Source organism: Tenrec ecaudatus, chromosome 14, assembly GCF_050624435.1.
Source record: "Tenrec ecaudatus isolate mTenEca1 chromosome 14, mTenEca1.hap1, whole genome shotgun sequence".
Classification (NCBI taxonomy): Eukaryota; Metazoa; Chordata; class Mammalia; order Afrosoricida; family Tenrecidae; genus Tenrec; species Tenrec ecaudatus.
Genome location: NC_134543.1, coordinates 92,024,456 through 92,037,845, shown reverse-complemented (window position 1 = coordinate 92,037,845; position 13,390 = coordinate 92,024,456). Strand labels below are relative to the sequence as shown.

At 41.2% G+C, this 13,390-nt stretch overlaps 1 protein-coding gene across 2 annotated transcripts in view; it reads left to right on the top strand.

Moving 5' to 3' along the window:
- DPH6 (diphthamine biosynthesis 6) overlaps positions 1-13,390 on the top strand; it is a 179,076-nt gene that overhangs the window by 15,890 nt on the left and 149,796 nt on the right. For both annotated transcript variants that reach the window (XM_075530544.1, XM_075530545.1), the window contains exon 3: positions 3,268-3,461. In XM_075530544.1, coding sequence (XP_075386659.1) covers positions 3,268-3,461 — 194 coding nt within the window. The remainder of the gene's footprint in view (positions 1-3,267; positions 3,462-13,390) is intronic.

Below are 13,390 nucleotides of genomic sequence, written 5' to 3'. Positions count from 1 at the left end.
GCAGTCAAGAAATCAAATGATGTATTTTTCAAAGGTGCTGCGAAAAACCTGTTTAAAGTATTAAAAAATCAAATAAGTCACTCTTAAAACTCAAACCAGCCTCACTGCTATTGAGTCGGTTCCCATTCACAGCAACTGTGTAGGATAGAGTGGAACTGCCCCTGTGGGTGTCTGAGACTATAATTGTTCATGGGAGTAGAAAGCCTCATCTTTCCCTGAGTCAGTGGCTGGTGGATTTGAGCTGTTGATCTTGTGGTCAGCAGCCCAACGCATAACTCAGTACCCCGGCAGAGCTCCCTGCTTTTGTTACTAGGATATTTTGAATTGCCTCATTCATGGGAAAGGTGAATCATGACAAAAGAAGACCAGGGAATCGATGCCTTTGAATTATGGCGTTGGCAAAGAATAGTAAATATGCCACAGACTTCCCGAAGGATCCTGTGTTGGATGAAGTATAGCCAGAGTGGCCTTTAAAAGTGGGCATAGTGAGACTTCAACTCCAGGTCTCTGGAGCTGTTAGTGGGGGGCCTGGTCCCTGGAGGAGGGCATCAGACATTGTAAAGTCAAAGGTGAGCATAAAAGAGGAAGACCATGAGCAGGATGGTTTGACACAGTGGCGACAATGAGCTGAAACAGCAGTGACCTGCGAGGATGGTACAATCTACTGTACACGGTGTCACAATGACTTGAAATGGACTGGGTGGCACCTAATGGCTACACCATCATAAACAACCCTGAAGGTTCTGAAATTACGTTTATGTACCAATAAACTCCCCAAATGCCCTTTGAAAGACAGGTATTGTCACCTGCTTCCCAAATGTCATAGCCTTGAAGACACCAAGGAGCAAGTCTCCTCTGCACATCCAAGGGTCAAATTGATGAGGTAGGAGCCACCAGCATAGCAATGCAATGTCTAATGAAATCAACATTTCCTGGACCTGCTTACTCTTCCCACACCCGTCGCGTACTGTTGTAACGCATTCCGTGCGATTTCATCTGCAGTCAGCAGTAGAGACAGACGGAGCTGGTATGAACTGGATACAGCCATGGGCAAGTAGTCTCGCCTCGGACAGCGCTGCACTCAAGTGCAGAAGTTATGTGAGGGTTGCTCGCACCGTTCCCGGGGATGTGAATGAGTGGAACCTGCCGAGATTGCAAACATTCTTTGTAGCAAAATGAACTCATGCTAACCCGCTATTACATGCTGGCACAGGAAAGCGTTTGAGGCACTAAGAACTGTATCCGTTTGAAAAGAGCCTTAATCAGCAACATAAATTCTGCTAAAACTGAAGCAAATACAAATGTCAAGTTGATGGCACAGCTTGGATAGGAGTGTAGTGAAATCACTGATCCCTTCCAAAAATGCTTATAGGAAAACTGCCCCCCAATGCAGCAGATACAGAGTTGTAACTCATTTTAGGGGAGATGAGATGATGTTGAATATGAACCTGTATATATCACTGCCATCCAGATGATTCTCATTCCTAGTGACCACACAGGCCAGAAAGGATCGGCCCCTTTGAGGTGTTGAGAGTATAAATCTGAAGAGTCGGAAGCTTCATCTTTCTCCTGTAGTGTACCTGGTGGGATTGAACTGCCGTCCTTGAAGCTAGCAGCCCGAAGTGGATCCCACCATATCATCAGGTCTCCTTTTTTTAAAAAAAAATCATTTTATTAGGGGCTCACACAGTTCTTTTCACAATCCATACATACATCATCTGTGTCCAGCACTGTCGTACATATGTTGCCATCATCATTCTCAAAACTCCTGCTTTCTACTTGAGCCCTTGGTATCAGCTCTTCATTTTTCCCTCCCTCCCTGGTCTCCCCTCCCCCTGAACCGTTGATAATTTATAAATTATTATTATTTAATCATATTTTACACCATCCGGCGTCTCCTCACCCACTTCTCCGCTGTCTGTCCCCCAGGAAGGAGGTTATATGTAGACCTTGTCATCTGTTCTCCCTTACCTTACCTCCACCCTCCTGATAACGCCACTGTCACCGCTGGTCCTGAGGGGTTCATCTGTCCTGGATTCCCTGTGTTTCCAGTTCCTATCTGTGCAGGGCTCCTTTTTAAATGGAACAGGACCATTGATTAAGATGGGCATGTTAGGACGTGATGCTTGGTAAAGTGGATGGGCAGAGAAAGGCCCTTGAGGTAGATGGACACAATGGCTGCCACAGTGGGGCTCAACCATATGAACACTTGTGAGCAGGGCACAGGACCGGGCGGTAATTCCCTCTGTTGTTACATGGGGTCACTGTGAGTAAGAACCAACCTGACTGCACCTAACAACAACAACATATTGATTAAGAGCCAGAACCAGAGCCAGCGCCACCGACTTATCCATTGGTTTATTTTACACCATTCTAACCCCTCCAAAATAAATAAATTTTCACTCAATGAGTACCCAAAATGGTTTCACCCAGGGCAGCTGCACACAAAGCGCAGAACTTTCACTGGAAAATTTAAGCAAGTGTGATCAAGATCAGGAAGCATTTCTTTGAATAACTGTAACAGATGATGGAAGACATTTGTTCCTGTAGGATCCTGAAGACAAAGCACAATCCACACCATGACTACCAAGAAGTAGAAGTCGTCCAATCAAAGCTAAAGCGGACTGGTCAAAAGCAAAAGTCAGTTTTAGGAGGGAGGCGCCGGACATTTTGCTTGTTGACTTTCTGGAGGTCCATAAAGCGATACATCTGTTTATCAGAGAAGGTCTTAGAACAAAGCCAAAATGTTAGCAGGAAAACACCAGAGAGCGCTTCACCGGAGCCCTGCTCCAGCTTGACAAGGCTTCTGCTCATTCCTTTCATCAAACACAGGCAAATTTGCGAGACTTTTGGTGGGAAAGCACCCAGCTTACTGTCCTGATTTGGTACTTTCTAGTTTCTTCTTGTTTTACCCTCCCCCCAAAATTCTTTAGAGGGCACCCCTTTCTCTTCAGTTGATAATGTAAGAAAGGCTGCATCCACATGCTAAAATCCCAGGGCTCCCAGTTCTTTAGGGATGGACTAAATGGCTAGTACCACTGTTTACAAAAATGTCATTGCTCCTGATGGAGCTGATGCTGAGACATAAATTTCATATTTTTATCCTTTAATTTCACTTTTCCAGAAACTTTTTAAAGTCCCCTCATAGTATGGTGAGCTCTTAAGTTTTGTGTGGGATATTGTCCAAATCGTAAAACCTGGATAGAGTTCCAAATCCACTTTCTTCCTCAGTCCACTTTACTGACTGTCCCATCTTCTTTGTTGCAGCTGGCACAGATGAGCTGGATAGCTACATGTACCAGACGGTGGGCCATCATGCCATTGACTTGTACGCTGAAGCCATGGCACTTCCTCTCTATCGCCGAACTCTAAGGGGAAAGAGCGTGGCTACTGCACGAGTGTACACCAAGTGTGAAGGTGATGAGGTTGAGGACCTTTATGAGCTTTTGAAACTTGTTAAGGTATGTAGACGGATTAATTATACTGGCAGACTTTACTGTGGATATAAAGTAAATAATTGAAATAATTCAAATAATTTCCAACTGTTAGCAGTCCATTCGTTGAAAGGTGATTTTGTCTAATTTTAGATAGAAGATACTAAAAGATACTGTTAGTGTGCCTTCACATTAAACGATATGTAAAAATAAGACCTTTGGTAGAGTTTGGCGTTCAGTATTGTCAAATGATATTTAACTAAGCTTTTTTCCTTTCCCTTTTTCTTTTTATTATCTCTGATGGTCACTCAGTCATTTCTCTAACAAATACTTTCTGAATGCCCACTATGTACTTGGCATGTATGAGGAAACTTCCAAAAGTTCATGTGAAAATTCCATTATGTTTTCATTCTACTTTTCCATGTCCTTTTTGAAGCCCACTCATAGTTGTAGTCATTGATCATCATGAACAGTTCAGCTGGAGATTACTCTCTAGTGGGGGTAGACACAGTAACAAGACAAATAGCCTGTTTGGTGGCAGCAGAGACTATTCATGAGGAAGCATATTGCTGGGTACAGGTGACAGGGAATCTTGGCAGGGGAGACTCTGAGGGTGGCGCTGTAGGTACTGAGATGAAACCTTTCTGAGAAATAGCAGATCCAATGGAAGGGAGGCTGAGCTTTGCCTAAATCTGGCGGAAGAAGTTTAAATTAAATACGTAAATGTTTGGTGGCCATTGGGCACTCTTTGCAAATTTCTTTGAACATAAAATTTAGGTGACAGCATTAGGATTCCTATATCCATAAATGTTAATTAATGGATATGATTTTATAATAAGCAAGCACCCTTTCATTCTCAGTGATAGCTAACTTGAATATAATTAATATTGAATATACTTGAATATAGTTAATCTTCATAAATATTAAGTTTTATACAGTTAGCCACTATTGATTCAGAAGAAATATCTTCTTAGAGAATGTAAACTAACATTTCCTTGAAGTCTAAATATTTTTCATATAAGAAAGATCACTGCCTCTATATCTATCAAATGACATTGTATTTCATTTTTCTATTCTTTGTGAAGTTAATTCTTTTCGGAAGCTGTAAACTTTGATCATGGAATTTACTAGTCCCCAAAATTGCTACTTCAGCTTAAATTCAAAAGTTAATGTGAATGAATGTTTAATACTACTTAAGAATTTTAATTTAAATAGTATACGAATTATTTTAAAGTTTGCTTGATTAAAAATACTTTTTGTCTATCAGAACAATTTTTTTAACCTAAAAAAAATCTACTTGAGGCAAAACACCTCAAGTAATTACATAGTTTATTGTTTACTTAAGGATCACATAAGAAACAATTTTTTCCTTTTTTTGAAATTAAATAATTGGGGGTTTGTACAACTCTTATCACAACCCATACATACATCCATTGTGTCAAGCACATGTGTACATTTGTTGCCATCATCATTCTCAAAACATTTGCTTTCTACTTGAGCCCCTGGTATTCCCTCCTCATTTTTCCCTTCCCTCTCTGCTGCTCCCTCCCTCATGAACCCTTGATAATTTAGAAATTATTATTATTTTGTCATATCTTTTACTGTCCGATGTTTCCCTTCTCCCACTTTTCTGCTGTCCATTCCCCAGGGATGGGGTTATGTGTAGATCCTTGTAATCGGTTCCCCCTTTCTACCCCACCTACCTTCCACCCTCCCGGTATTGCCACTCTCCCCACTGGTCCTGAGGGGTTCATCTGCCCTGGACTCCCTGTGTTTCCAGTTCCTATCTATGTACCTGTGTACATCCTCTGGTCTAGCCACAATTGTAAGGTAGAATTGGGATCACGATAGTGGAGGGGGTAGGAAGCATTCAAGAACTAGAGGAAAGTTTGTGTTTCATCATTGCCATTCTGCACCCCGACTGGCTCATCTCCTCCCAGTGACCCTTCTGCAAGGGGATGTCAAGAAGTAGATACTTTTAAAGGAAATCACTTTTTTTTCCTTCTGGGAAGATACATATCAGAACTATTTAGATTATCAAGGGAAGACGTAAAAGAATACAGCGCATGCTCAGATCTTGACAGTGTTTCCTTTGGTGCCTGAATGATGAGCGCGAATCCTGAGCGCTCCTAGTCTCGTTTTCAGAGACCAAGAATCTGGATATTAAGATTTTTTAACATAAACCAGTATCACAGAGTGGTAACATTTATACTAGAATTCACTAAAGTAATTGAGTTGCTTAAAGATCTGAAACTTGATAACTTTGGAGAACCTCTGATAATAACAGCCTTCCAACAAAAGGAAAGATAATAAATTACTAATCAATTTAATTAAAAAATGGGCAGAGTAGTAGTAATTAAGAAGAAATTTCTCTTTCAATCCATGCTGTCTTGGGAGAAATGGATGCTTTGCCATTATCGTTATAGTAACCGTCAGTTATGACATAAATTAATGCTAATGTTAAATCTTGACAACTTCTGCTTTGGAAGTTCGTACGTGATAATTATAACTATAGTTGAAAGAGATGTTATCAAGTTGTCTGGGACTAAATAGGTCCTTCTTTTCCTGTGTAGAAATATTAACTTTACTATAGGATATTTTATATATCAGAAATATACTGCTTTTATGGAAGAAATTGTATAACCAGGCTTTTATAGTTAAATCTATTTATGAAATGCTGGTGCAAAGATTCTGATAGAGGACTTACCTATTCTAATGAACAATTGATTAAATATGGGAAAAATGAATCTAGAAGAGATGTAATTCTTCAAGTTAATCTTCATTCGTTCTAAGAAAAAGATAGAACTGTATTTTTTAATCCTTTGAATATTAATGGAGTATTGATAGTGTTGAGATTTCTTTTCTTTAAAACATGAATTTATAACTGGTTGTCATTTTGTGACTCCATGCGTAAATCAGTCTTCTGTTTTTGTGACTTTTTTTCCTTTAAAAAGGTAAAGCTAATTTTTGTGTAAGACATGTTTTAATGCAAGAATTTAATTTTCTAATTAATGAGAAATGTATGAAAGGTTGAGAAGAACTTGGAACATAATAGACGTGGTATCTGATAGAAATCATGAAAACTGATAGAAATATGATAAGCCTGTATATCTCATATATTATTGCTTACTAGAACAAAACCAGAAAGACATATCTCAAACTATTTGTAAAATATCTGGTTTTCATGTGGCTAATCTTTTTTTCTTTAGAATTTCTTAAATATTAAAATATTACTTTAGTTCTCATTCAATTAATTTGACATATAGACATCCTGCATTATTTCCAGAGATAACATTTACCGAAACATACAAAGAAGCGCTATCTTTATAAAATATTTTTAAGGATCCACATATTTTTTCATGCTACGACTTCCTGCATCTGAAGTCTTCCTCTTTCCTTATTCACGCGTCTTAAAGGAATCCATCTTTCAGAAACTTCTGCAGGGAGATTGCTTTCAAGCCCTTACATTTTGAAAAGGATCCTATTGTCTCTTCACAGATTTGGTTTATATAGTGGCCGAATTTTAAATTTTAGGTTGAAAATCCTTGATCTTCAAATCATTGAAGGCATTTCTTTAGCATCCTTGCATTTATGTTAATGAGAAGATTGATACTTGTGCAAATTTTATTCCCTTTTTAAAAAAGTACCAGAATTTCCTCTCTGCATTAAACATTTTTTAAAATAAATTTAAAAATAAACCATTTTTAGTAGTTTTATTGGCATGTCAATATATCATACCACTTGATAGCCCGTCACATTCAGAAGAGCTGCGCGATCATCATCACAAGGATTTCAGAACATTTTCCTCTTTTTTGCTACTCAGTGTTGTTATTTTGCTTTTACACCGGACCCCTCCTGCGTGCCTCTTGGTAATTATTAATCTACTCGCTGTTGCTATAGATCCACCCATTTCGCGTACTTTTCTGAATAAGGATACTTGTCTTCTTGTTGGTGACTGAAATCTTTTGTAACTGTTACACTGGACACTGCAGTTGCTGTTGATGCATGTCTTCCACAAGCCTCCCCTGAGCAGCAGCAGCAGCAAACGCCTGTCGTTGCCTCCCTGACGGTTACAGAGTAAGCGTGTAAGGCAGGCGCAGGCCGTCACAAGATGGAGCGGTTATGTGCATGTAAATTGCTTCCAATAGAGTGAAGCCAATGACGGGTGATTGGCTGAAGAAAGGCTCTTTCTCCTTCCGTACAAAGGTCTGTCAGTGGTTATTTTCTTTTCTCTCTCACCAGTGGAACATCTTAGAACTCTGTCGCTAGTTGTCTTGTTCTACTAAACCCCTCAGCTCACAAGGAGGGCTCGGAACGTTTGTGGAAAAGGGAGATTTAAACAGTGGAAGCCCTGAGCCCCATAAAATGATTATTTTAAAATAGAGAGCTGTAAGAGCCCCCAATAAAATGATTTATTTTTAAAAAATGGAAGCCCTGCCGTTTATGATGTTGTGCTCTAAGTTAAAATATCCATTTTAAACGGCTATTCTGAGCTCCACCTAACCAACCAAACATAATATTTTCATTATTTCTACTCTTTTCTTCTCTCCTGTCTTTTGTCTCTCCCTTACTTCCTTTATTCCTGTTTTCAAAAATACCTGGTGATAGGGACCACAGTACTATGGTACTTGTATCTTAAGTTGTTTATTATTCCTCCCTCTTAATATTCTGCAGGCATTGGAAATTCAATATGCTCAAAACTCATTATCTATGCAAATCCCTCTAGTTCCCATATTTCCTTCTAGATTAACAGCATAATTTTTTCTCCATCACCTAAGTCAGGAACTGGGTCTCAATGACAGACTTCACTTCCCCCCACCCCACCAAAATGTTCCCTTCCCCACCATTAGTTCTCTATGAGTCTTCCTGATAAAAGTTTCTGACTTTCCAAATCCGACCTTGGACCTGACTCCCCCCCGTCACTGTTTTGTCACCTGTGCTGTGTAAGAGTCTCCGTGTATGAGGCGTTGTCATTTGGACGGTGAAGTCAGGCACTCATGGTGACACACGAGGGAAGATCTGCGCAGAAGCACCCCCGTCAGTTATCACAGCTCCTGAACCGTCACGAGTCTGCAGTGTCACTGACAGCTCCCCTCGAAGCCTAGAAAGCACGGTTCCCTGATTGTGACAAAACTTGGCCACTCTGCTTGGTACCAGTGCTTGTTTGTGCTTCGTACACAGGCAGCACATCTTTATACCATATCTATTCATATTTCCTGATTTAGTCCTTCTATACCTTTATAAATTGACCTTTCTATGCTTACATTTCTTTCATTGACCTACTATAGATTTCTTATTATCTACTCAGTAAGTGTGGGTATGTGTGTTTAAAGTGTTTGGGTACATTTGAGTTCTCCCTCATATTCCTCCTGCTTTATTTCATTTTGTGCTTTTAACTTCTGGTATTCAAAGTCGTTTGCCTTATTTGTGTGTCTGTGGTTTACCTTGTCTTTGCTACATTATCTACTAAATGTGTGGGGACAAATTACCAAGATCGGCAAATGTGAATTATTGTTCTGGTGTCTGAATTAATATTCTCTGCTTTATCTGTAGGTTCTAATATCTTTTGCAATGGTGACACATAACTCACAGACAGCTGCATGATTAAGGGGTTTATTAAGGAAATTACCTAGTTGTAATGCCAGTGAGAATGCTCCGGGTTGAATTATTTATCCAGGCGTGTTACAAAGTTCTGTCAAAATTGCTGATAAATGCCCAGAGGGCATACCACTCTGCCATAAGCCTCAATCTGAAGGCATGCAGCTTCAGCGGGGGGTCAGCAAACCCAACTCCCCCAATCAAGTGCCAAGAGGCGCCCAGCTTCGCTTCTGTGGGTCAGCAAGACCAACTCCCCCAATCAAGTCCTCAGAGGCACCGCACTCCAAAAGCCTGGGTCCTGCAAAAAAACACTCAGCTTTACTTTGTCCGTGGATTGGGAAGCCCCTTGCTCTGCTCCAGGCTCTGGCTCCTGGTTCTGCTGCTGCTGCTGCTCTTTGATGTTGTGGCTGTCAGCTAGATCCGGAACACCTGGTCCTAAGGACACACTCCACTCCATGCTCCTGCTGGTGATGAGATCACTCCTCCTGCTCCTCAGGGGCCTCGTTTTTTTATACACAGCAGGAGGGCCTTCCAGGGAATCCTATGAGAAAAGACTCACAGGTGAATGTTACCTTCCCAGACCTTCTTACCAGGCCCGTGCCAGGAAAGGTCATTTGGTCATAGTTAATGACTTTGGCTAGAGGAACCATGTTAAAGAAGTCACTACCCCTGCCATTGGAGTCCTTTATTGTCATCCTGCATTTTTCCTCCCTTTTCCTGTTTGAGCACATGACATTGTCGGCGCACACACAAAGCACAAATGTTCACACACACAAGACCAGGACGATAGTGGACTGCAGTCTGGACAGGGACTTGCCTTGTTAAGTCGGGTACATCGCCAACTGGCAGCTCTGCAATGCTGAACTCAGAACATGGCCAAAACATCAGCAGCACATATTTAGAGGATTTTTAAAAAATTAGCAAGAGGCGATTTGGTAGGAGCTTGTACTGTAATGTGCTGCAATGAGAAAAAAAAGTGGACCCAATCAGACTGGTGCCTTAGTTTAGTTGTCCTTAATTTTTCCTGTTCACTGCGGCCCCCGCTGCTGCCATGCAAAGACTTCTTTTCTGCTTTCCTTCATCAACCATTTACGCGCACTGGCACCGTGTCAGTAGTGGATCATTGCTCTGCTCTCACGACTCCAGAGGAAGTAAGACACATCCATGGAGAAACTAAGGGATGGGAGAGCAATTGCCAGCAGGCCATACGGTTAAAGGATAGGGAAACCAGGAAGCAAAAGACCTCTGGTGTCGGGGCATCAGGAGAGGCCTTTGGGCGAAATGACAATTTATGTCATCTCTGAAGGTTGGCTGGATTCTGACAGAGGCAGAATGACTAAGATTTTCAAACTAAAGGCAGGGCTTAGTCCAAGTCGTGGTAGCCGGAAATCAGATGTTTTAGGGAAATAGGGAGCAGTTCCGTTTGGCCAGAACTTAGAGTTTGGGAGTAGTGCGGAATAAGTCCGGAAAGGCTGATTGAAAGCACAAAGGAACGTTTTAAGTTTCAGACAGTAGAGATTCCGGAAGTAGAATCTTTCCACTTCAATTTGGATCACAAGAAGTTGGTTTTTGCTTTTTTATTTTTTTAAATGAAACAAACTAAGGTTAAAAAGAAATTCCACCCCCCAAATTTTTTTTCCAAGCGTATTTTACGCAGTAAGGTGGAATGACTGTTTTGATGTGTGCTAGATGGTTACTGTGTGTGTGTGTTATTACATACTCTTCACTTAACAACTCTTGTCATCTGACTTTTTGCGTTTCTGACAACAGTAAAATATCTACCGGTTGGCTGCTTATGGTGCGTTAATAAGGTGCTGAGCGTGGTGGCCTTGACTTCGGAGCAGAATATTCCTCATGGAGAGTCTCCGGATAGCCCCTGGGAAGCTGGGCCCCTGCCGCGTGCCCTGCGCTCCATCAGCCCCCTCTGCTATTGGGGCATCATGTTCAGGTGCTACCCAAGGCCGACCTTCATGAGTGTCGCCCCTGGGAGGACACAGAGGCAGCGCTGGGCCAGTGGGTGCCCGTTTTGGAGTCTCAGCTCCTATGGACTTTGAGACCCTGCAGTTCAGATGGGGGATGGGAAGAGTAGAAAGAAGGAAGCATTGGAAGGAGAGGGTGTTTGGAAGACATGCTTCTGTATTTAATGACATGCCAAGAGGACCTGAATTGGGCCTGAAGCCTCCACCCAAGAGCCGAGGACATGCCAGGCTTCCAGAAGGATGCCATGAGCCTCGCTCACTCACGGGCTGGGGAGGAGAGCAGCTGCTGTTAGGAGCGCAGGGCCCACAGGGTGGACGTGGAGCCCGGGATGCAGCTCTGGTGAATGGAACTAGCCAGCAGTGTCTCTTCCAGCCTTCTCTGCAGAGGGTAATTCGTAACTGGACTTGTCAAGATGAGGAGCACATCAGTAAATCGTACCTCTTATTATTTCTGTGGTTATATATTCAAAATAAATCAGAAAACAAAAACAGGAAAAAAATCTCCATTTTCCCCTAAGAGCCTCGTCTTTGGTAGCTCAGCATGCCAATCAGTGAGGAGTTTATATATTTCTTACTGTTAAACGAGGTTTATGTCAAACAAATCGGAAGGTCACTACCTCGTAGGATTTTACAAAGGGAATGGCAAAATTGTAAGGTTACGAGGCAACTTCAAGGTCATCATGTTGGGCCACTGATAGATAACGCAAGACACCCATTGGAGAAGGAGCGCTCCAGAGTGAGACAAAGATACAAGCCAGCTGAAGGTTTTTGAGAACCGAAACTGGGTGGGGGGGTGAGGTAGGGAAGGTCAAGAGGAGACATTTTAAAAAGTGTATTCATGAGACTTGGTGATGGTATGTGAAGCAAGCAGGGAGAGTATGAATGGACTTAAAAATCCATGGAAAAATTCTATTATCCTTTCATTCCATTCCCACCACCCAATTTTGAAGGCCCTTGGTATACATGGTGCCTTGAAAAACTTTGTTCCATGGCTAACATTTATTCAAGTTTCACTGGGAAATACTGATAAAGTAAATTATTATGAATATAATGATCCTAGATTTTACAGTATTCCATCTTTGTTGACTCGTTAGTCCGACATAGGATGTTACAGAGAGTTCTTTATATCTAGCTAACACTGAGCCCTGGTGATGGAGTGGTATTGAGTTGGGCTGCAATCCTCAAGGTTGGCAGTTCAAAGCCACCAGCGATTCCACAGGAGAAAGATGAGATTCTCTACTCCCCTTGAGAGACACAGTCTCAGGAACCTACTGGGCCAGTTTTACCTTGCCCTATAGGGTCACCATGAGTCAGAATCAACCTGATGATGAGTTTGGTTTGGTGATATCCATCTGGCTTTATGCAATCAAGATGAACTCTTTGGTCCTGGTGATCCTTTCAATTGAGCATTTAACATTTCTCCATAAAGTTATATGGACGACACATTAACTGAATTACTTTATTGTTAATTTTCTTTAACTCTAAATAAGAATAATTAACATAGATTCACACAGGAAGAAAAAAAACACCCACATGATACTACTGTGTTTTTGACATGATAAGCATGCATATAGATGGGATTTGAAATAGTATAATAGTTATAGTGAAAAACTATTTGCTGGTATATCAAGCCAAGTATAAGGTCTGAATCGGTCCTGTAGCCTATTGTGTATGACCACAGAGAGCCTGGCTTTAGGCTGTAAATTAATTGGCCCTTCTCTCCTCCTTATGGTTCGTCTCCAGTGTCCCACCCCCTGTAACTTATCCCTCGCATGCCTGCCAACGGAATGTTTCCAGGTACAGCTCCAGCCATATTTCTCTCTTTACTGCTTACCATTGATTTCATTTGGCTTTCCACAATATGATTAGAGTTATTGTGCTTTTGTATTTATCTTGTGGGGTTTTCTTTTTTGTTTGTGTGTGTTTGGAAATCACACGTACTTTGAGGGCCAGAGAATATCTTTCTTCCCTTCTGTTTTTCCCCTTATGAGGCCTTGCACAAAGCTTGGGTTATAACAGTCATTGTATTGAACTGCACTTCTTTTCCCCCTCTGTAAAATGTGGCTGTGTCTGTCCTTTGCCTTGTTCGTGTGTTTGGAAACAGATGGAGAGATATATACTTTAGATTCCTAACAAGTTGTTGTTTTAGTTTTGCTTTTTCACCTTCGCCTGTTACCCTCATACCATTCTTAGATCGTCTTCCTCTATTCCTTAGCTCCCAAAATAATCTAGTAAAGTTAATGTCTTTTTTTTATTGCATATAAATTTCCATGATCATATTAATATTAAGTAGTAGCTGCAAGTGGGCATGGTGATGAGTGTAATTCTTCTTGGCTTTATTAGTAGTTAATGCAGAAAAAAGGGAAAATGGTAATCGTT